This window comes from Pseudorca crassidens, chromosome 10 (assembly GCF_039906515.1).
Source record: "Pseudorca crassidens isolate mPseCra1 chromosome 10, mPseCra1.hap1, whole genome shotgun sequence".
Lineage (NCBI taxonomy): Eukaryota > Metazoa > Chordata > Mammalia > Artiodactyla > Delphinidae > Pseudorca > Pseudorca crassidens.
Genome location: NC_090305.1, coordinates 61355516 through 61377161, shown reverse-complemented (window position 1 = coordinate 61377161; position 21646 = coordinate 61355516). Strand labels below are relative to the sequence as shown.

The 21646-nt window shown below is 49.6% G+C and overlaps 1 protein-coding gene across 19 annotated transcripts in view; it reads left to right on the top strand.

Moving 5' to 3' along the window:
- The window catches only part of TRAK1 (trafficking kinesin protein 1), a 103653-nt gene that overhangs the window by 67916 nt on the left and 14091 nt on the right, over positions 1 to 21646 (top strand). For 6 of the 19 annotated variants that reach the window (XM_067753967.1, XM_067753958.1, XM_067753962.1 and 3 more), the window contains 10 exons: positions 1310 to 1410; positions 2221 to 2329; positions 4434 to 4512; positions 5492 to 5622; positions 6291 to 6365; positions 6902 to 7039; positions 10677 to 10753; positions 12068 to 12304; positions 13339 to 13655; positions 19789 to 20124. In XM_067753967.1, coding sequence (XP_067610068.1) covers positions 1310 to 1410; positions 2221 to 2329; positions 4434 to 4512; positions 5492 to 5622; positions 6291 to 6365; positions 6902 to 7039; positions 10677 to 10753; positions 12068 to 12304; positions 13339 to 13655; positions 19789 to 20124 — 1600 coding nt within the window. Of the gene's footprint in view, positions 1 to 1309; positions 1411 to 2220; positions 2330 to 4433; positions 4513 to 5491; positions 5623 to 6290; positions 6366 to 6901; positions 7040 to 10676; positions 10754 to 12067; positions 12305 to 13338; positions 15023 to 19788; positions 20125 to 21646 lie in introns of those variants that run through there. The other 13 variants (XM_067753959.1, XM_067753965.1, XM_067753969.1 and 10 more) reach the window with 3 other exon arrangements.

The window sequence follows — 21646 nt, the reverse complement described above, 5'->3', positions numbered from 1 at the left end:
AATCCTGGGCTTTCTTTAAAAGGTGATGAGGTAAGATACGGTCGTGTTCAAGGAGAAATAAAGTTGACCCCTGCTCTCCTGGCCTCCAGCATCATGACCTGAATCTCCCTTCTCCCAAGTATGGGAGAAGGTCAGCCTGGCCCCCTACTTGGCCCCTTCTGAGCAGAGGGACATGCCATCAGGAACCAGTAAATGGTCACCCGTCGCCCCTCACGCGCTACTTCTCCAAGGTGCTGCCCTTGCTTGGGGCTTCCTTTCCTCACACAAAGTGCATCCTGCGCTTGGGGGTGGAAGTGACTTTTTGTCCCCTTGGGAAACCTTGGAGTTTGAAAACTGTTTCCCCTGGGCACGTCATTAAATGATCAGTCTAGGTGTTGAATCCGAAGCCTTTATGCACATAAAGCTGGTTTCTCCATGGAAGATAAAATATATTCACGGTGTTGTGTAGGAAAGTTGGGATAAACTATAGACCCCAAATCAAATTAGAAACAAGAAAGAATTAAAACGATTATGATCCTCGCTCACCGTGCTGGTTGCCTATTCATCGGTGCTGAATGGTGAAAGGGCAGGTGAAAATTTTTATGGCTCAGGTTTATTTTAAACCTGAAGTATAAATAAGTGCGACTTGCAGAGCCATCCTTGCAGAGTAGTCGGTACGGCCAGTTCCTCATGGTTGCCTCTTTTCTTCCTGTATCTGGAATGCCTATCTTGTAGTCATTGAGTACAAAGCAAGGTCTGGCCAAGCTTGGCCAGAATTCCTGTGAGGGTGTAGCAGTCACAGGGTGGCGCTAGGAGATTTTCCAAGCCGGGAGAACAAGGGTTGCCGGGCTCGCTGCTTGTAGCTGCCCACCCGGAACTGACATCACCAGGGGTCCTGGTCCGAGATGGGATTTGGTTTTGGCAGAAGTGAATGGCCTCTTCCTCCATGTGGTAACATGGTCCGCTTCTCTGAGTGTTTTCCCAGCTGGTCATCCATTTACTTGCAAAGCCCCTCTGCTGTCTTGCTGCCCACCCCCCCCCACCCCAGCCATCATTCTAGCACCTTCTAGTCCCCTCTCACCTCTTCTTTGTACCAAAGTAAAAACTACAAATTTAAACAGAGGGATTTTTGCCAAAAAGTAATTGATTGTATTTTTCTTGAATGGGATCAGACTCAACCCTTTGTTTTCCTTGAATAGCACAAAATCAGTGGCATGCCTTCACGTTGAATGAGGAATTTAAAAAATGTTGTCAGTGAGCAATAAGTGTTTAAGCACGAGTGGGGATGCTGTCACATTTAGAGAGCGCGTGACGGGCTGTGTTTGTGCAGGTGTCACAGCTCCGGCATGAACTGTCCATGAAGGATGAGCTGCTTCAGTTCTACACCAGCGCCGCAGAGGAGAGCGAGCCGGAGTCTGTGTGCTCCACCCCGTAAGTCACCCAAGGGCCTGTCTCTAGAGGCCAGAGCACTGGCTGGCTGTGGTCCATGTGCTTGGAGTTGCCTAGACAGCATCACCTTCACTGGCAGCACAGGTCAGCTGCTCTCAGCCTTCTCAGCCAGACATCTCTGAGTGCCTCCGACAGATGGATTTTCCTATTCTGATGGGATTTTAGTTTTCCTCTTCCTGGGTCTTACTGCTTATTTGTCAGTTCAGATTGGTTTGGCCTGGCTGTTAAGGAGTAACAGGCTGGACTCTGCATTTGGAGCCACCAGTGCTGTGGTGGGTCCTTGGGGGGTGCCTGGGGGGAGGGGCTTCTCTGTGTCAGCAGAGTCTCCTATTAGGAACATGAACTCTAGAGCCCGATGGCCTGAGTTCAGATCTTGGCTCTGTGGCTCATGGCCAAGTTATTAACCTCTCTGTGCTTGTTTCCTCATTTGTAAAGTGGGCATAATAATAGTACTCAGTTCTTAGGGCTGTGAGCACTGAATGGGTTCATACACGTAGAGTACTTAAAATAGTTCTTGGCACATAGAAGGCATCCCAGATCGTGTAGACTTCAAATAGAGTTGGTTCCCCCGAAACCTGAGGCAAAGTGGCAGCAAAGGGTTGGGATGTGGCTCTGAAGTGTTGTAAGCCTGTGCTGTTTTCCTGGTGGTGAGGGAGCAGCCTGATGGGTCATTGTTACCCCTGCACCTTTCATGAGCTTTCCTTGAAACGGCCCTTCTTTGTGCTTCTCCATGGCTTGCCAGGTGGTCGGAGGAAATGCCTCCCTCCCTAGAAAGTGAACTTTCTCCCCCAGGTTGAAGAGGAATGAGTCGTCCTCCTCCGTCCAGAATTACTTCCATCTGGATTCTCTCCAGAAGAAGCTGAAGGACCTTGAAGAGGAGAACGTTGTACTTCGATCAGAGGTGAAGTGCACTCCCTGCCCTCGTCCCCTCTGCAAGGGTGGTGGTCCCGTTTTGCATGTCTGGTGAGAATAGCAGTGATTACAGCCCCGCCATCCTCCAGGGTGATGGTCTATGAAAGAGCCATGTGGACCTGGGGTCACAGCCACACCAAGTGCCCAGAGGGCGTGCCTCATTTATGAGCTGGGCATTGTCTTCAAAGGGCAGCACATACTGTCCGGGCTGCAGCAGACGGACTGGCGAATTATGCAGCGTGAGGCTGGGTAAGAGTGGCAAACCCTTCTCCTTCTCGGTCAGGGCCAAAGCTCCTGGAAAGTGGGGCCTTGCCGTGGTGGTCTCCAGCTCGGACGTAGAAGTGACTTGGAGGCCTGGTGTGAAAGCCTCGTTTTCACTTTACTGCAGGTCAGATGTGCCCTAATAGTACCCGAGAACTTGGAGACATATTTCTTAGACAGTTAACTTAAAAAGGTTGAACTGAGTGAGGCAGCTTGGAAACCCGTGCTTTTGAGTATTTCTGATTGGCTAGTCACTGTGGTGGGTACTTTGCCTGCATTCTTTTTTTTAAAAAAATCTTCACAACAAGGCTGGAAGCCGGTTACTCTGATTCTCATTTACAGTAGGGAAAACCGGGACCCAGGCTACTAAGTGTTTTGTTTTTTTTTTTTGTGGTACGCGGGCCTCTCACTGTTGTGGCTTCTCCCGTTGCGGAGCACAGGCTCCGGAGGCACAGGCTCAGCGGCCATGGCTCACAGGCCCAGCCGCTCCGCGGCATGTGGGATCTTCCCGGACTGGGGCACGAACCCGTGTCCCCCATATCAGCAGGCAGACTCTCAACCACTGCGCCACCAGGGAAGCCCTACTAAGTGTTTTGATTGCCGAAGATCTTGCAAATTAGTGAGCAACAGAGCCAGGGTTTGTAAGTCTCTGTGGCTCCAAACCCCACATTATTTCCCTTCACCCACTACCCCATCCAGAAATACAGATGCATGCAAATTTAGTACTTTTTGTTTAATTATCAGTGAGTTTATGCTCTCTAGCCAGAGGTGTGGTACAGCCCTATCGATCAGGCCCTTGTCTGTCAAGTTTGGGCTGCATGTTCACCTAAGCTGGCCCAGGGCTCCCCAAAGTCCCTCCAGTAGGGCAGACCACCTGTCACCTCGAACTTGCCTCACGTGTTGGGAAGAGCCTCGTGTCTGGGCTTAACAGGATGCTCTTCTGCCTGAGGAAAGGGTCATTCGTGTCTCTTAGCCATCAACTCTTCCAGCCTCTCGTTTACTGATGGGAGACATAAGCCCAGTGCGACCAAGCTTTCTCTGCCAGGCAGTGGCTGAGCCACGACGACAGTCCAGTTTTCCCCATTCTGAGTTCCAGCATCTGTCCCAAGTAAATGCTCTAGCCCCAGGCACACAGCAATTTGTCCCTGTGTCGGAGTCTTCCCCTAAAGCAAGCGGAGGGAATCTGATCCCAGCCACAGATTCCGGCTCCTGCATCTGGCTTTCAGGACTGTGGCATCTCTGGGGCCAGGACCTGAGGGCTCAGAGATACCTCTCTAACTGGGGCATTTTCTTGGGGCCTTCAGGTGTCTTATCTTCCCACCTTTTCAGCCAGGAGCAAAGCCATCCAGAGTCCGAGGGGTAGCTCTTGGGTCTCTGAACTTTAATGCTTTCATATTCTACCCTGTTTTTACTCAGCTGAATACAACAGGTCTAACTCCCACTCAGAAACTCAGAGGATGGTGCCCAGCACGTAGTAGGTGTGCTAAGTGTTAGCCATTCTTGTGGTGGTGATTATCCTTAGAATGCCCACGGTAGGCAGGGCTGTGTCATAGCCACTGTTTGGGTCACAAGGGGGTCCATGACTGTGAGCCAGGACAGACACACGTGAATAGACAGGCCGACGGATAGAGGGGGCGCTCACAAGAGTTTCAGCAGCTGCTTCGTGTGGTGCCCTCTAGTGGTTGGGATTGACTTTCTATCTCTGAGGGCTCAGTGGGTCACAGCTGGGGAGATGCTGAAGGGCAGCTTTCCAGACCCAGGTTAGCCCTTGCTGCATCCCCTAGGCTGTCCAGGTGCGACTGTGGGGTCTCTGACCTGAGCCTTGTCCACAGGCCTGCCAGCTGAAGACGGAGACCATTACCTATGAAGAAAAGGAGCAGCAGCTGGTCAACGACTGCGTGAAGGAGCTGAGTATGGCCTGCCCCCCGCCCCTCCTGTCCCCCGCTTTTACTTTGCCCACCTGCCATCATTAAGACCAGACGGATTTGCATCCCCTGATAGAGTGTGGTCTTCCTGCCAGCCTGGGCTCAGTAGCATTTTTTCTGAAAACTAGAGGCCTCCCCTGATCTTGTGTGGCTCCCTTCACCCTCGTGTATGAGACAGCGGGTGCGGTGTTGTCAGCCATACATTCCCAGTCTCTCGCAATTAATTAAAATTAATTTTAATTTTGGCTTTCTGCTGGAATATTGGTTATCGAATGTCTGAGTTAGGTCCAGCATCGGAGTCCTGAGCTGAAGATGTGGAAGAACAGCCTTATAGTATCAGTAATTTGATGTGTAAACGTTGAGGCCAGAGTTCTCAGCTTTGCAAATACGATGTGCTTCCCCCCACCCTCTCCATTATAAGTTTACACGTTAAGACAAACGGGCAACACAGTATTCTGAGTGTCCGCGAAACACTAAGTCAATGAAACGCACCCTATGTTTAAATCTAGTCAAATGAGTTACGGCTCTGAATATGGGTTGAAAACGCCCAGGGGAATTGTGTTGTGCATGGCGATAGTTCCTTTCTAGAACAGAGTGCAGCAGGGGTTCCTGTTACTGATGGGGGTGTGTTCCTGTGTGGAACGTGCAGAATTGGCCAGAGGCGTCTTCTGTTTGCTATAGCACCTCCGGGCTGACTGCGAATGCCTGCCCGATTTTCTCTGGGGAGGTGGCTCTGGGCAGTGGGGTGAGGACCCACACAGAGCCTGCGAGCCACAGCCGGTGGGCCGGCTCCTCCTCACGACAGACCGAGCCCATATAGGAAGATGGGGACTCTCCCTCCAAGCCATCTTCACGTGCCCTCTCCACTACTCCCCCCTGTCTTGTAATAAAGATGTTGTTTTCTTGGACAAACCACAAAGAAACCATTCTCTCTGGCTCTTGTGACTGTCGTTTCTTGGTCAAAGGGGACGCCAACGTGCAGATTGCCAGTATCTCGGAGGAACTGGCCAAGAAGACGGAAGATGCTGCCCGCCAGCAGGAGGAGATCACACACCTGCTCTCTCAAATAGTTGATTTGCAGAAGAAGGCAAAAGCTGTAAGGCTTCTGTTTCTCTGGCCGATGCAAAACTAGCTGTTCTGAGATCGAGAAGGGGCATTTACCCCAAAGACAGTGCCCTTTAGATTCATATTTTAGGAATTTGTGCCGTCCCTTTAGAGCTTTTGCTAAAGCTTAGCGGATTCAATAGCATAAAATTTGTTGCCCTGAATTGGCAAGGGGATCACATTTATCACCACTTACCTCCGAAGAAAAATCTGCAAATGAATAGAACTCTTTAAGAAAGGTAAAGGGGCTGTAAACAGAGAGTTTGGGAATTCAAAGTCTGAATGATCCCGTTTGGTATTTGTCCTTAGGGCATCTGTATATTCTGCAGTAGAACCTTGTCGCCTTTAGATTTAAGATGAAGCAGCGGAAAAACAATTAAGTTTCCCCACGTCAGGCCTTTGCTAGAAGCCTGAGGTGAAATGCTTCCAGAGAGCGGCTGTGACTATGGAGGGGAGGGGTAAGCGATAGGGAATGAACGCCGACACAGGAAGTACGCTGCCTTCCAAACTATATAAAAGACAAAATTTTACTCCAGTATAAGATAAAATCTCCCTGTGGACGTGTGATAGGATCATAACGGATCAGGGAATAAGAGGGGAAAAGTTAGACTTTTCTACGTGTCTTAAAAGAGAAGCTGATTTCCCTTTGCCACGTTCTAGTGTGCAGTGGAAAATGAAGAACTTGTCCAACACCTGGGGGCCGCCAAGGATGCCCAGCGGCAGCTCACGGCCGAGGTGAGTGGCTCTCCCTCATTTCATCAGGGCCCCGGTCCCAGCTGGGGTACATCAGCCTCCCTCCAGCAGGCTGTGTGGGTCCCGTCCATCTTAACAACCATTCTGATTTTGAATTGAATGTCATTCTTACTCCTAAGGCAGCTCCCAGTTGAGCTGACGCTGGTCGTGAGCACCTGGGAGGCTGGGCTGTACACCAGCCTGGAGCCCGGCGCTCACGGGCTCCCGACAAACGTTCCAATAAGGGAAAGGACACAGAGCACGCCATGTCAGAGGAGCCCCGTTCAAAGACGTGGCAGGAAACGAGGGAGTGATGATTCGCCCTCTCGTTTGTTTTCTCTCAGTTGCTCGTTAGTGTTTTAGGAGATTTCCGAGTCTGCAAGTAAAAGAAAAACTGTGCCTTGAGGACTCTTTGGCCTCAGGACACAGGGCAGCTGGTCCCTGTGGAGGGCGGGAGCCTCTGGTAGTGATCCTGGTGGGTGGGTGGGCGGTACCAGGTCTCACATCCCAGCCCTCTGCTCTTTCCTGGTGTCCCGCAGCTGCGCGAGCTGGAGGACAAGTACGCCGAGTGCATGGAGATGCTCCATGAGGCCCAGGAAGAGCTCAAGAACCTCCGGAACAAGACCATGCCCAACACCACGTCCAGGCGCTACCACTCGCTGGGCCTGTTTCCCATGGTGAGTGCTCGCCTGCTGCCTGACCCCCACTTCCCACCCTCAGGCCAGCGGGTGCTCCTGGGAGGAGGGCGGGTCTGGAGCTGAGCCTCTGCAGGTGGCTTCTCCTTTTGCAGCTTGGATCTGGATCTGAGGTGAGGGCTCGCGAGCCCAGCCCCTGGCTTCTTAACCACGTGAGACGAATTGGTCCTTTATTTTCCGTCCCTCTGAATCTGTCTTTTCTACTCCTGCCCTTGGAAGATAAATTTAGTAGGAACTAGGTTTAGTAGGCACCTCAGGTATTGGGAAGGCAGTCTACATTATTCCCCCCCCCCCCAGCTTTTTAGCGTATGTGCTATTTTGGGCTCACAAGCGCATTCGAGAATTCTTAAATTGCCTTAAGCTTCCGCTGGTTCTTTGTATGCTTATTAACCGTTCTGGTGGCTTTCGGCATCTGTGATCTGAAAAAAGATTTCCCTCTATGCTGGGTGTGACGTTTTTATATTTTTCGTCTTAGTTCCCCACAATCCTATTTCTTTCACCCTGGCCTGATCTGTTTCGTGTTTAAGCGTTAGGGGAATGTGGTTGAGAAGGGGGCTTTCCAGGAGGCTGGCCTCTCCCTATGGCCAGCACAGGGTGGTGCCCCTCTGCTGGTCATTTTCCAGTAGTATTTGGGGAACTTTCTCATTTTATCTTCTTCTGTCAGACTAGGGCCCCTTGAAGGTGGGGACCATGTCTTATTTGCTCTTTCCTCCTTCCCTCTCTTTAATACTCTGCACCTAGCACAGTGCTTGGTATATTGTAGGTATTAGATCTGGATGACTGGATCAACAGACTGAAAAGCAAACCACCAAGAACTTTTCAGGCTCCATTTCCATGCTTTGATGAGATACCAGTTCTCTCTGAGGAGAGAAGAACTTCTGAGAGAAACTCCCCTAAGTGAACTAGGAGTGGAGGGCTGTATAAATGTTTGTGAAAGTTGGTCCCTTTCAAATTGACCTTTACTTAGGGCTCTTTTTTCTTCACAGATTCCCCCTCCCCATTGCAGACACTGTCACCCAACCCCTTGCTGTCTGAACCACTTTTTCTAAATCATGATCTCCTTTTCTTCTTTGATTTCGTATATAAAGTCAGGCGCTCTCTCTCCACCTGATTGAAATCTAAGGGAAACCAAAAAGAAAGACACAACGTAAATAAGTCAGCTTTCCAAGAAGCAGATTGGTGATCCAGTGATTCCAAGAATCCCAGTGAAGGCAGCAAAGGACAATATATCCCCTGAATCCCCATCTAGAGCTGCCTATGCTCGGCTCACAGACAGGCCCGTGTAGCTTTGTACACTCCCTGCCTCCCTTTCCCTCCTTCCCGGTTTCACATCTCCTGGGGCTGTCTTGTTTCTTGCATGCCTGGGGTTCACTCTCCTGTGTTCCTGCTCTCAAGGACAGACCTGCCCTTTAAAGCTAAACCAGGATGTAAGAAAAGTTGAATTGAAAGTCTGCACTTGGGTTTCTTCTGGAGAGATTGATTCTCAGTGTTTATTATTTGCTGAGGTGGACCTTTTGTTTGCCCGTTTTCTGCTGTTGGCAGAGCTCAGTTTTTGAAGACGGCTATTTTTAAAGTGCATTATGCATGAAAGGTATTTAAGGCAATCTAAAACTTGCATCATGCCTGTGTCTCTGGAGCAGAACACTCGGCTCTGCCTCTCTTGCTCCCAGCCCTTCTAACGGCTGAATAAAACAGTGAGTAGCAGGTTTTGCTCAAGTATGTTCCCAGTTCTCTTGCGTTATGGCCAAGAGTTCTTAATCTGGGATCTACAGACAGGATTCAGTGGGCCCTTGAACGTCGAGGGAGGATGATATCTTATATGTTCATTAATCCCTAACTGTATTTGGTGTTTCCTTCCTTCATGAAGGTAGGTAACAAACCACAGCGATATTAGCATCCCCGTGACTTTGTCATCCATCGAAATCACAGCTCTTCTCATAGCACATGTCAGTGGCCACAGATGTCCCAAGACACCACCTGTGCTAATCTCCGCTTCAGTCATTACCAGTCCTGAAACCCGATCCTGTGTGTTACTCTATCATACTTGCAGTTATTAATATTTTAGTAATTAACTCAGTATATCTGGCTTCCTCTTTAATCCTAATTATTTTATTCATTTAAGATCATTATTCCGAGAAGGGATCCATGCTCATCTCCAGATGGCCCAGAGGGGATCATGGCCACAAATGTCACAGACCTTGCTTGTGACTTTCCTTCAGAACAGCAGTGTCATTAGTAGTTTGGTATCTTGTTTCTCTTAAGTGGTATGAAGGTCCTTCCCTTGTGCAGAACTTGGAATGTAAACAGTATTAAGAAAAATAAACTAGTTTAAAAACTACAAATTCCAGACGGGAGCATCCCCAGTGGACTGGGGGGCCCTGGAGGTGGAAACCCTGGAGGAGGCCCCATGCGTTGTCAGCTGGGAAGCCACTGGCCACAAGTGACTATGTAAATTTAAATCACTTAAAATTAGTGCAGTTAAGAATTCAGTTCCGGACTTCCCTGGTGGCACAGTGGTTGAGAGTCCGCCTGCCGATGCAGGGGACACGGGTTCGTGCCCCGGTCCGGGAAGATTCCACATACCGCGGAGCAGCTGGGCCCGTGAGCCATGGCTGCTGAGCCTGCGCGTCCGGAGCCTGTGCTCCGCAACAGGAGACGCCACAACGGTGAGAGGCCCGCGTACCGCAAAAAAAGAAGAACTCAGTTCCTCAGTCACACTGGTCACATTTCAAGCGCTCAGTAGCCACGTGTGGCCAGTGTCTCCCATACTGGATGGTGCAGAAAGAGAACATTCCCGTCACCGCAGGAAGTTCTGTTGTTCAGCACGCATTTAGCCCTTCTCTTCAGGTTCTCCTAGGTGGTGTCCTCCTCTGAGGCCTCAGCGGGTGCTTTTCTGCACACCCTGGTCCTGTCGGCATCCACCTGCATGAGCATGAGGGATGGTTTGTCAGGCCCCGCTTCGCCCAGTGAGGCCTGGCCTGGTGGGCGGTTCAGGGAGAGGGGTACTCAGCAGGCCCCTCCATTGCTGAGTCTGAGCTTGGGGCTTGGCCCATCCAGGAGGTGAGAAGTCCTCAATGACTGGTCTTCCCCAGACCCACAAATTCACAACCTGGCTAGAGAAAGACGCAAGTGGAGTGTTCAGAGAACTGGCAAGGTCTTCGTGTGTTTGCTGTCTCCTTGGGGAGGAGAGGAAGGATTCCTGGCGGAAGTGAGATGTGAGCCGGTTGTTAAAGGTGGGTGGGCCGCAGATGGTTGGTGGGCACGGGAGCTTTCCCTGCCGGAGGCCGGGGATCACAAGAGCAGAGCCCAAATGACAGCACCTATCACTCAGGTCCTCCCCCGCAAGCTCTCTGCCTCTTCTTGTGGTCACCGCCACAGCTCCATGGTTTAGCCCAGGGAACGTAGGGTTTGCTATCAGACCCTCAGTTCATAGGACTAAGGGGCTTTACACTCAGCTCCATGGGGATCGCTCAGCCCGGCATTCTGCCCGTGGCAGATGCTGTCACCCTGTGTTCCGAGGCCTCGGTTTATGCTGTGTCCAGGCTGTCTTGGCGCCTCTTCTAAAGACAGAGCACTTGAATTGCTGCTCACTCACTGTGTGTCTCCCGGCTTTTCCCAGGACTCCTTGGCGGCGGAGATCGAGGGAACCATGCGCAAGGAGCTGCAGCTGGAAGAGCCCGAGTCGCCAGACATCGCGTACGGCCTTGGTTCTCAGCTCCCAGGGACTGTGGGGTGGGCCTCAGATGGCAGCAGTGATCGCTGTGATCCTTCCGCAGACAGTCTAGACTAAGGGAAATTAGAGAATGCTGCTGACAGCCCCCGTCCTCCTCTGGTTGGGTTTTAAATATATATTATGAACTTGCAGAAAGTTAGGGAAGGACGGATGTATTTCCCATCTCTCTTCACACAGGCTCCATCTTGACACCACCGCTCATTTTTATCTTTCTTTTCAGTGGAAAATGTTACTTAAAAAAATTCTGACGTCTGTCAGGAAAAGAAAAATAAGATGCAATCTGAGATACAGAGGGCTCTTTGGGGGATGGGGTGTGAGCAAGGCTTCCGTTTCCTTTCTGCATACATACCGGCCTGTGCCATCTCTCTTCCTAACTTAAGACCTTGCACTTGGCCTGCTCAGAGGTGTAAGGAACCTGTGGATCTGATTTCATCAAGTTTTCTCTGTACCCAAATCCCATAGACAGAACTTAAACGGGATCCTGGAAGTGACCAGTCCCTAAGCCTCGGTGCGTATGTGAAACCCTTTGCAGCCCAGAAAGAAGCAGCCATTATAGAAACATACCTACCTTTTTCTTCTTAAAAGAGAACAAATGAGCATCAAAATGTGGTTCTGCTCTTAGAAATGGCAGTTTCCAGGAAATAAAAAAAGACTAATTTGGTGTTTATCATCTCATTATAGAAGTTTTTAAGACTAACTTTAAGTCTTACTTTTTTTTTTAATATGAATGGTCAACAAAGACTCATTCTGCAAAAATTTATTGAGCCCTGTTATGTGTTGAGCAGTGAACACTGCCCTCCTGGAATTTGCTTTCTAGAGACTATCATGAGAGAAGAAAACTAGGTGGGAGACAAAAGTTACCATTAAATATATTTGTAGGGGCTTCCCTGGTGGCGCAGTGGTTGAGAGTCCGCCTGCCAATGCAGGGGACGCGGGTTCGTGCCCCGGTCTGGGAAGATCCCACGTGCCGCGGAGCGGCTGGGCCCGTGAGTCATGGCCACTGAGCCTGCGCATCCGGAGCCTGTGCTCCGGTAGGAAGCAGTATCAACTTTAGGACACAACCACATAGTGGAGCCCTGAATTCTGTGGGTATTGAGTCTCTTGAATTCCAACCAACACCCTAAGAAACACGTGAAAGGCACAGGGTGTCGGGTTGCTTGGGGGTCACAGTGGGCCAGCTGCCTGTTGGCTTCTCAGTGGATAGTGTTTGGAGGGTTGAACTCCAGGGTCATTCCTGCATTTGCTTAGTCATGGATGATGTTGTGCCTTCTCCCCAGTCACCAGAAGCGAGTCTTTGAGACCGTAAGAAACATCAACCAGGTCGTCAAGCAGAGGTCTCTGACCCCGTCCCCCATGAACATCCCTGGCTCCAACCAGTCCTCGGCCATGAACTCCCTCCTGTCCAGCTGTGTCAGCACCCCCCGGTCCAGCTTCTACGGCAGCGATGTCAGCAGTGTCGTCCTTGACAACAAGACCAACAGCATCATCCTGGAAGCAGAGTCAGCAGACCTGGGGTGAGCCAGCCAGGGTCTTTTATCTTTCTGCTTTGGGGACAGGTAGGGGGGATTGAACACAGGTTCGGTAATCAGAAGAAGGGGGGCTGATAAGAGTCGCCTGAAAAGTGTAGACTTTTCAGTTCTCAAATCTGTGATCCAACCGGCTGAGCTTATGCTTATCTTGATGCTGCTGTGTTAACCAGTTTAAAGAGTTATAACAGGATGCACCAGAAGTCGGCTTTCCTGTAAAATGTTGGAGGAGAGGAGAAATGACAGTTTTTTTCTGTTAACCTTTATCTGTTAGGCTACAGACCAGACATTCGTTTCATGAACCCCTTTGTAGCTTGGATTCTGAAAGGCTGAGGAGGACTCAGGCTGGGTCTTGTGAGCAGAATCTGGTTCGCTTCAGGAGGTGGGGTGCAGGGTGTCTACTGGGATGGGTCCTCTTCAGTGGTGGTCTGTCCCTCTCATCCTGAAGTTCTGCAGGACCCCAGCACCACCGCCATTTCATTGTCCATCCTTTTCCTGTGACTTCACAAAATTGGCTTTTCTGACTGATGGGTTAGACAGTTGGAAACTGCTCTATCAGAACTTTGGGTTTTTCTGGACTTTATCATTTTTCTTATTGAAGTATAGTTGCTGTACAATATTATGTCAGTTACAGGTAGGTGTACAACATAGTGATTCACAATTTTTAAAGGTTATAGCCCACTTAGAGTTATTATAAAATATTGGTTATCAGCCTGAAGAAGTTTTCTTCCTAAGGCATCATGAGGGAGATGTTTTGTAGGGGTTGGATTTTATGTAGTGTGTGCAAATTTGCAATGCACCTTAGTGCTCCCTCCTCACCTCCCTGAGGAAGAAAAGAACCAACAGAGGGAATTGTCATTCTGGACAGGCATTTGTTTCCCCGTTTTAGCCTAAATTTCAACTGCCTTGGTTTCCTTAAAAGATGCAGCTGCCACCTGGAAACCAGCAGTAAGGCCGTTGTTGTCTAGCGCCCCCTGCTGGGTGCTCCGCGCTCACCCCCACCCCGTTTCCCCTCCTTCCAGAAACGAGGAGCGGAGCAAGAAGCCGGGCACGCCGGGCACCCCGGGCTCCCACGACCTGGAGACGGCGCTGCGGCGGCTGTCCCTCCGCCGGGAGAACTACCTCTCGGAGAGGAGGTTCTTCGAGGAGGAGCAGGAGCGGAAGCTCAGGGAGCTGGCGGAGAAGGGCGAGCTGCTCAGCGGCTCCCTGACGCCCACCGAGAGCATCATGTCCCTGGGCACGCACTCGCGCTTCTCGGAGTTCACCGGCTTCTCTGGCATGTCGTTCAGCAGCCGCTCCTACCTGCCCGAGAAGCTGCAGATCGTCAAGCCGCTGGAAGGTGATCACAAGGGGCCTCGGCCCCTCTCTGCCCTCCTCAGCGACTCTCTGTGGTCCCTGATCCACCACCGGAAAGCTGGCAACCTCTGTAACGCCTACTCGTTTTTCTTCCGAGATAGCCACCCGCGCTGCTGGTTTGAGTTCCTCTAAGTGCCCAGGCCTCCACCTCTCCCGGTGCAGGTTTGGAAATGCACACACAGGCAGCCCAGACTAACCTCCAACACAGCCAAAGAAAAGAAAACGTGTTGGCGCCGGTTTTCCTAGTTCTCTTTCTCTTGCATTTAGGACCTTAGAAGTACAAATCTTTTGGGGAGGCAGAGGCGCTCCTAACATCCTCAGAGGTTAATCAGGACATGCCTGGAGGTGTGAGAAGTGTAGCCAATTGATGCTTTGACTTCTCAAAAAATTTGGTGTCAGGGAGGGGGTGTGCAAAGCAAACGCTGTAAGTTGCTTTTTTCAATAACCAGGTGAACGCGGTTTGCTATTTGTTGACTCACATGTTCCGCTTTGGTCTTCAAATAAAGAGGGTGTGGCTTTCCGCAGATGCAGTGTTCTGAGCAAGGCTTGTAGACCTCCACAATTTGGGGGCCGGGAAGGGGGTGGCTGTGGGGGCGAGTGAGTCCTGTCCCTCTTTAAGCCTACCTTTTCCAGGGGCAATTCAGTTTCTAGTGTCATGGACGCCCTAGATGATTAACCCCATGGAAAAACTCCCCTTTTTTCCTTCTTTTTGCTTTAGGCATTATAACATGTGTTCCCCTTACCTCCCGCTACCCTGCTGAGAGCCACTAAGTGCTTGTAATTTTCTTTTTTTTTCTTCTTTAGTTTGGAAACCCAAGAGAGTTTGAGAAGGTATTTCAGAATTCTACTATGTATCTAACGCAAAGCCAAATCAGAATTTCTGTAAGGCAGTATTTCTCACCTTTTTTTTATTACCCTCTTTAAGAAGCCATTTTAGACATGAATTCCCAATCCCTCCCCCCCCAGAAAAGTTAATGCCATAGATATATGTGTTATATGTGTATCTGTGCCTAAAGAGAGTACAGTTATTCACCCCAGAAGACCCAGTTTTCAGCCCTGGGGGGCAGTATCACCCCTGTTAGGATGCATGCCGTAAGATGAGGTTGTACTTGTAAAAGACCCAAGAAATGCTGGATGCCGTAACTCTCCAAAGGAAGGAAGAGGGTGGGCGAACATTCTTTTTTCATAATTACTTTTTAATTGTATAATTTAGGTCCTTCTTAGATTTCAGAAGAGGGATGGCTCATCCTTTTTTTAACTGTTTATTCAGTTGTAAGCTTGGTGATTGTTTTCTGATCCATAATTATGTCTGTTTTTCTTTCAATAAAATCTTCCATTTCTGCAATTTTACTTTTTGCCTTTCTTTTCTTTTTTCTCCTTTGTCTCTCAGAGGTCATTGGAATTTATCATCTCTATCTTGTCTGCTTTCTATATTTTACTTTGTGTTTCATTAGATCATCTAAGGATATGTTTTTGGATTCATTTTCCAAGCATTTTGTAGGAAGAGATTTTTTTAAAAGTTATTTTGACCAATTCATCCTTTTCTCTTTTAATCTTGTGACGTAGATAGCCGTAGTTTTGTGATAATAGAATAAGAAGAAATCCCATTAGATCTGCAAGATAAATTTCAACTCTAGTACCCTGCTCACTAGGAACCCATATCACTACCATTAAAAAGTCATGTCTTATCACTATGGACTGTAAGGTATCCTCATGATAGAGATCTGTCCCTCTGGCTCCATTTTGTAGTGCTCTGACTTCTTAGTTGTTTAAAATACAACCAATATTTTTTTTCTTCCTCTCCTCTACAATTACTTCTGTGTTACCATGTTTAATTTGATATGGTGAAGTGCTGACATGGAAGTCTGCCTGATGCTGGGTTCATTACAGCTCTAACTGTGGTGTTGGATAAGTTACTTTACCTTTTTGAGTCCTGTTTCCCTTATTGTGAAATAGGGCTCACATCTGCCACACAAGATTGTGTCAAGGAATAAATGTGATGTGTTTTTATCGTGCCCAGCATCTGATAGGTGCTTATTAACTTGTAGGCTCCTTGAACTTGCCCCTATTCCAGTAATTCAGGTATAAGGGCTAGCCTTACCAGTGTTGAGACCTGGACCAGTATTTTGCTGGGGCCAGTGTTCTTACATCCTTTTCCACTGCCACCAAGAAGCTGATAGGATTCCCATGCTCTCCAGTGGCCCAGGTAAATGTACCTGTGGTGAGGCCCCTGGAGAATGTTGGCTGGGATCATAGCAGATAGCCAATCTGTGTCGTCCATCTGTGTCTCCCTTACCTATTTAATTAATCTTGCTATCTGCTCATTGGTGTCAGCCAAAATAACTGGGCTAGGTGTTTAAGAATGCTAGCACTCTTGTCTCTTCATCTTATCTTACACGTTTTAAGCAGGTAAAGGACAAACAAAATATTCAAACTAGAAAGAGATATATCGGCATTAAAAGGATGAATCAGGCAGTATTTTTCCCCTCTATTTTGCTCTTCCTTTCTGATTGATTATAACCAGATAGTATTTCCAAATATAAACAAGTTAATATGTAATTAGGGAAAAGCATACACTTCCAAGCTGTACATTATCCAGCAGGTTTAGTTCTAACTTTTAAGCCCTAGGTGCTCTGCTGACATACATGGATTTAGTTTTCTTCTCCTTTGGTGACATGAAAACCTTTTAGTTAGAACAGTGGGGTGTGGAAAGAAAGCAAACAGAAGGAAAGGGGCAGTGACCGTAATTACGTTTCTGCGCTGTCCACGCCCTGCTCCATAGACCATCCTGGTGCCAGCTAGGAACATGAAGGTTCCCCTCTTTGCCTGCCTGACCCCAGCTTCATTCTCATGTGGGTGGGAGAAGGTGATGGTAATGGGAGGTAGCTAATAGTACAGCAATCCTCCTGCTTTGTGCTTGACAAATAAAGGAGGCCAGGAGGGGTGGGCACGGGAGGTGGTGGGGAGCTGGGGAAACGGGATAGGAAAGAGACAACAAAGGCTCTGAATAAGGCAGAACCCCTCACACTCCACCTCCCATCCACTGCCACGCCTGGACCACCACGTTTGCTCAGGCCCTCAGAACCAGTCGGGAGTGGAGATGGTCCATGAGCTCCCTGCATGGCATAACTCACATGACAGTCGTGTTTACAGAGGTTTTCACCAATAGTCACTTTTGTAGAATAGAAAACACCTGTTTGAGAATTAGAACACCATTCACGTGTGTTACTGACCTGAGTTCTGAGGCTCACATTATGTGAGGCCTCCTCAGTGCTGTCTGAGAGGTGGTGTTTATGGTAAGAGGCTGGGCACTGGAGCCAGCCTGGGTTTAAAGCCTGGCTGTGCAGCCTCTGGCAAGTCACTTTACCTCCCTGCGCCCGGTTTCCTCATCTGTAACGTGAGGATGGCAGGGTTATCCTGATGACTGAGTCAGTAAGTGTAGGCGTCTTAGAAGAGAGCCTGGCCCTCAGTGCTCAGTAAAGTTTGGCTATTCCATGAGTAAAGGAGGCCTGAGGCGTGGGGTAAAAAGGCACATGTTATGCATCTTTCCGCATAACCTTTCCATTGTAATCTCACTAGATTTCCTTGCTCTGCATTTTCAGGGATGCAAAAAACTCCATGTACTTCTGTAGCCTCTTTAACTCCAAATAGCAACTCTCTGTAGCCTCATTTCTCTCTCGGACTCATGCATGGGGTGGGGAGAGGTGGGGCAACCTGTTAAACAGATAGAGAATGGAGGCCCACAGGACTCTTTTCCGGGCCCAGACCTCCAGCCTCAATGAGTTCTTTCCCGGTGCGTTGTAAACATCTAGAACCCCCTTCAGAAGGATGAGGAGATCTGCCACTTCCTTGACATGGTTCTTCACTTTGCATTGTGTTGACTTTCCCTTTAGTCCCCTCCCCAGTGTGGCCATGGCCACATTGCATCTGGGGATTTCTCATCTTCCTTCTAAGACCTGGATGCACCGCCCCAAGCTGGGTGTCGTATTGCCTTGTTTAAAATTTCTCCCCAGTGCAGTTTTGTTGCCAGGAATGTGGACATGTGAACAGTGAACACACAAACCGGGGGCCCATTTTGGACTATTATGCGTGGAGGTCCCCAGGAGTGGCAGGAGAAACCCCACTGGTGGGAGAGTGTGCATCTCCTGGCAGGCCCTGGACGCCCACGGGGAAGCTGCCCTGCCCGCCATTTATTCCTCCATATTCTCACTGAGCCCAGGTTCCTGGCTAGTTTTCAGACCTATGGTTTGAGGAGGGAGGCAGGATGAGTTTACAGAAAGAACTGGGCCTTTAGCACTGAACCCTGGCTATGCTGCCGCTAACTCAGTGACTCTGGAAGTTACGTAACTTCAGTGAACCTCTGTCTGTGAGGTGTGGGTAATAATACTTAACCTTGCAGGGCGATTTTGAGGAGTGAGTCTAGGTGATAACGTGTAAACCAAACTGCCCTGCTGGTATGCCTCCATACAGGGTAGCTTGTTAAAAAATAGTGCCGTGGCACCTGGGACTCAGGATCCCACGCACAGGTTTGTTTCATTATATGTACCTTGCATCTCTTTTCTTTTTTGCATTTAGAGTACTTTCTAGTTATAGTCAATAGGTTGGGGTTACGTAGATTGCTATCGTACTTGGGACACTTAAAACCGGGAGAGACACCTAAGTGTGTACAGTTTTTTCTCTTTTAAGTGGATTTGAAATTGCCCATTTGCAAAATCCTTTCAAGACTCCTCGGCCGAGACTGCCCCATGAAGAGTTATTTCCCAGCAGTGTTTTGGAGGCAGTGCACTCACTGGGCACAGGGGAGGGTCGGGGAGTTCAGTTACATTCCTGGACCACTTCCTGAGCCCACTGCCTGCTTGCCTGCCTTTCACTTCTCTTTCATCTTGACTCCTGAGCTGCTGGCCCCTGGCATCCCTGGTTCCCCTTTCTGACGTTCCCCAGGGCATGCTGGTAGTCGGGAGGGATTCTTGCCCTCCCAACAGAGGATGCCCTCGGGAAACCAACAGTGAGTGTCTGGGAGTTCATTGAGAACTGTTCTCAAAGTCTCTCTGTTGAGCGTGGAATGTTATTGGTGTGGCTAGCTTCTTCATCTGTGGAATGGGGATAGAATGCCCACGGGCGGGGCACCCACAGTACCAGGGCCATGTGAGGGGTATTAAGTGTCCTAAGGGGGAGAAGGTTTGCTCTAGCAGATGGGTTGGGCAGAATCCCGGCACAGAGTAACATGCTAAAGGTTCTGAGATGTAGTGCCTCAGTAAATACACTTCTTAACCAAAGTTTCCTAAGCAGACTTGGTCTTGGAACACCTCTCTTTGGGAGCACCGGGTTTACCTTCCAGGTCCTCAAGGACGCACTCCGGTGTTATTACAGACCTTGCTTGGTGTCATCCGAGTCCCAGGCTCTGGTGTCAGCCAGGAGATGGGCTCCTCTGCTTCAGACCTCTGTGTGGACTAATGTGTTCTTAAATCACGTCTCTTTAAGCCAGTTCCCACTCCCCAAAGCCTGCAGCCTGTCAGGCTTGTTGGCGGAATACAGAAAACCTAGGTAAAGGAGGTAACGGCCGTGCCCACCACTTCTCTGTGTGCTCCTTTAATTTCTTTTTGCTTTTCTCTTGTTGTGGGTCCTAGAGTTGGTTTGACATCGTCTTATTCTGCCTCTGCTCTGTCTTCCCTGTTCCCAGCTGTGTGTACTTGGTATAGAATCTATACATATTCCCCCCTCCCACCCCTCTTCTGTGCTTGCCTCACTTATCTTTTCCTCTTCTATTCCTAAAGTGATTCTGTGTTGGATTTGGGGGTTGACATCAGTTGATTAAAATAAAGAGTTTGTCACCAAACATCCTTGTCACATAGTATGGCGTTAATTTTACTTTGTAAAAAAATTGATTTTCCTCCTTAATTGGTGCCCCTTCCAGGCATGGAAGGGGATTAGCACCTGCTGCACAGCAGGAGGGGCAAGGGAAGCTCAATGGGTGTCCCTACCAGAGTCCACCTGTGGCACCCAGGGCCCCCTGGGGCTCACGCTCCGCACTGGAGGGTGGTGAACAGCCATCCGCTTAGACCCCCGTCCTAACCCTCTCTTCTCCCTGTCGCCCCCTCTGCCCTTTCTCCTGCAAGGTTCTGCCACCCTTCACCACTGGCAGCAGTTGGCCCAGCCTCACCTCGGGGGCATCCTGGACCCCCGGCCTGGTGTGGTCACCAAGGGCTTCCGGACGCTGGACGTTGACCTGGACGAAGTGTACTGCCTTAACGACTTCGAAGAAGATGACACAGGTGACCACATTTCCCTCCCGGGCCTAGCTACCTCCACGCCAGTTCAGCACCCAGAGACCTCAGGTGAGAGGTCCCGAGCACGCGTGACTGTCTCAGACAGCAGAAGTTACCCGAGCCGGCCTCAGGCTTTCCCAGAGGAGATGCAGGAGCCGCCAGCGGCCGAGGAGGAGGAGGGGTCTGGTGAGGGCATCGCGATCACTCCTGTAAACCTGGCATCTCTACCGGAGGCAGAGTTCCGGGCCATTCTCACTTCTGTCCCAAGCGCCATCCGTAGTGGCTCTCTGTCTGTAGCTTCTGCTCGTCTGTGTGGGTGATGATGAAAGCGTTCCCACTGTGCGGTTCCGTTTTTTAATAGAGTCTGATGCCTCCTTTTGTAACAGATAGGTGCGGCTCCCTGCCCACCTTGGAGGTGCATGGCCCGGTGGGCTCTTAAAGGGGAGCAGGAAAGGCTGCTAAAAAGAAGTGGATTATTGCCCCCTACCCGCCCCGAGCATCAGCTCCCCCTTCCTGTTCTGGCTCTCTCCCCTTGTCTAAAAGGCAGCTTCTCGGGTCCCCTGGTGACTTCCAAACTGAGCTGAGCTGAGTTGGGCAGTTTTAGGGGCAGTTATGAGTGCTGGATCGTTCAGAAGGTGAATGAGAGGATCTGTTACCTACACGATGCATTAAAATTGGAAGAAGCCCAGAAAGTGTTCGGGATCTCAGAGATCACTTCATAGATCAGCCTGTTCCCTTTCCTAACTGCAGTGAAGGCGTATGTGTTTTCTTTCCAGCTTATACATGTGTTCAAAGTAGATTTTTTTTTTTTTGGTGGTACGCGGGCCTCTCACTGTTGTGGCCTCTCCCATTGCAGAGCACAGGCTCCGGACGCGCAGGCTCAGCGGCCATGGCTCATGGGCCCAGCCGCTCCGCGGCATGTGGGATCTTCCCGGACCGGGGCACGAACCCGTGTCCCCTGCATCGGCAGGCAGACTCTCAACCACTGCGCCACCAGGGAAGCCCCAAAGCAGATTTTTTTTTAAGTGTTTTAGCAATACTCCTTAATCCAGCAAACCCTGAGAGGATGTCAGTAAGCTTTTTTAGAGAGAGAACTCTAGATGGATCTGGAAAGAGCACTGGCTGATCTCTGTGCCCACCTCCCTCCACCCCAATATTAAAGATATGACCATGAGGTTGCAGAAGTACACATCCTAGGCCTCACTGGGATGAAAAGCTTTGTGCCCAGGGCCCTGGCATCACAGGGTCACGTGGTTTACTATTTACCCCAGACTTCCTGGACCCCCTGGCTGCTTGGGCTGAGGGGAGAGACCCAGAAAAAGATGAATTAACCCAATGTCGTCATCCTCATGACATTCCCAAGCCACCAGATTTGAGGAGAGGCCGTTCATCTTTGTGACTGATAATTTTCGTTCCTGAGAGGTACAACACCCCATAGAGTACAGGGCAGGAGAGAGCTGAGGTTCATTGTGGTGTCTCCCATCCCCTGGCTAAGTTCACACACCTCTGGCCAAGGAACTTTTCTTTTTTCTTTGACATAAACTTTAGACGTATCATCAAGTAAAAAGGATTATTTAGCACCTGGGTTTATTTATGTCTTATTTTAATTTTTAGCCACTGAGTTACCAGATTAAGCTTGCAAGGGAATGAAAATGCACATTATCTAGGGTCTTCTCACTTAAGAAAAGGAACCCTTTTCCCTCCGGTA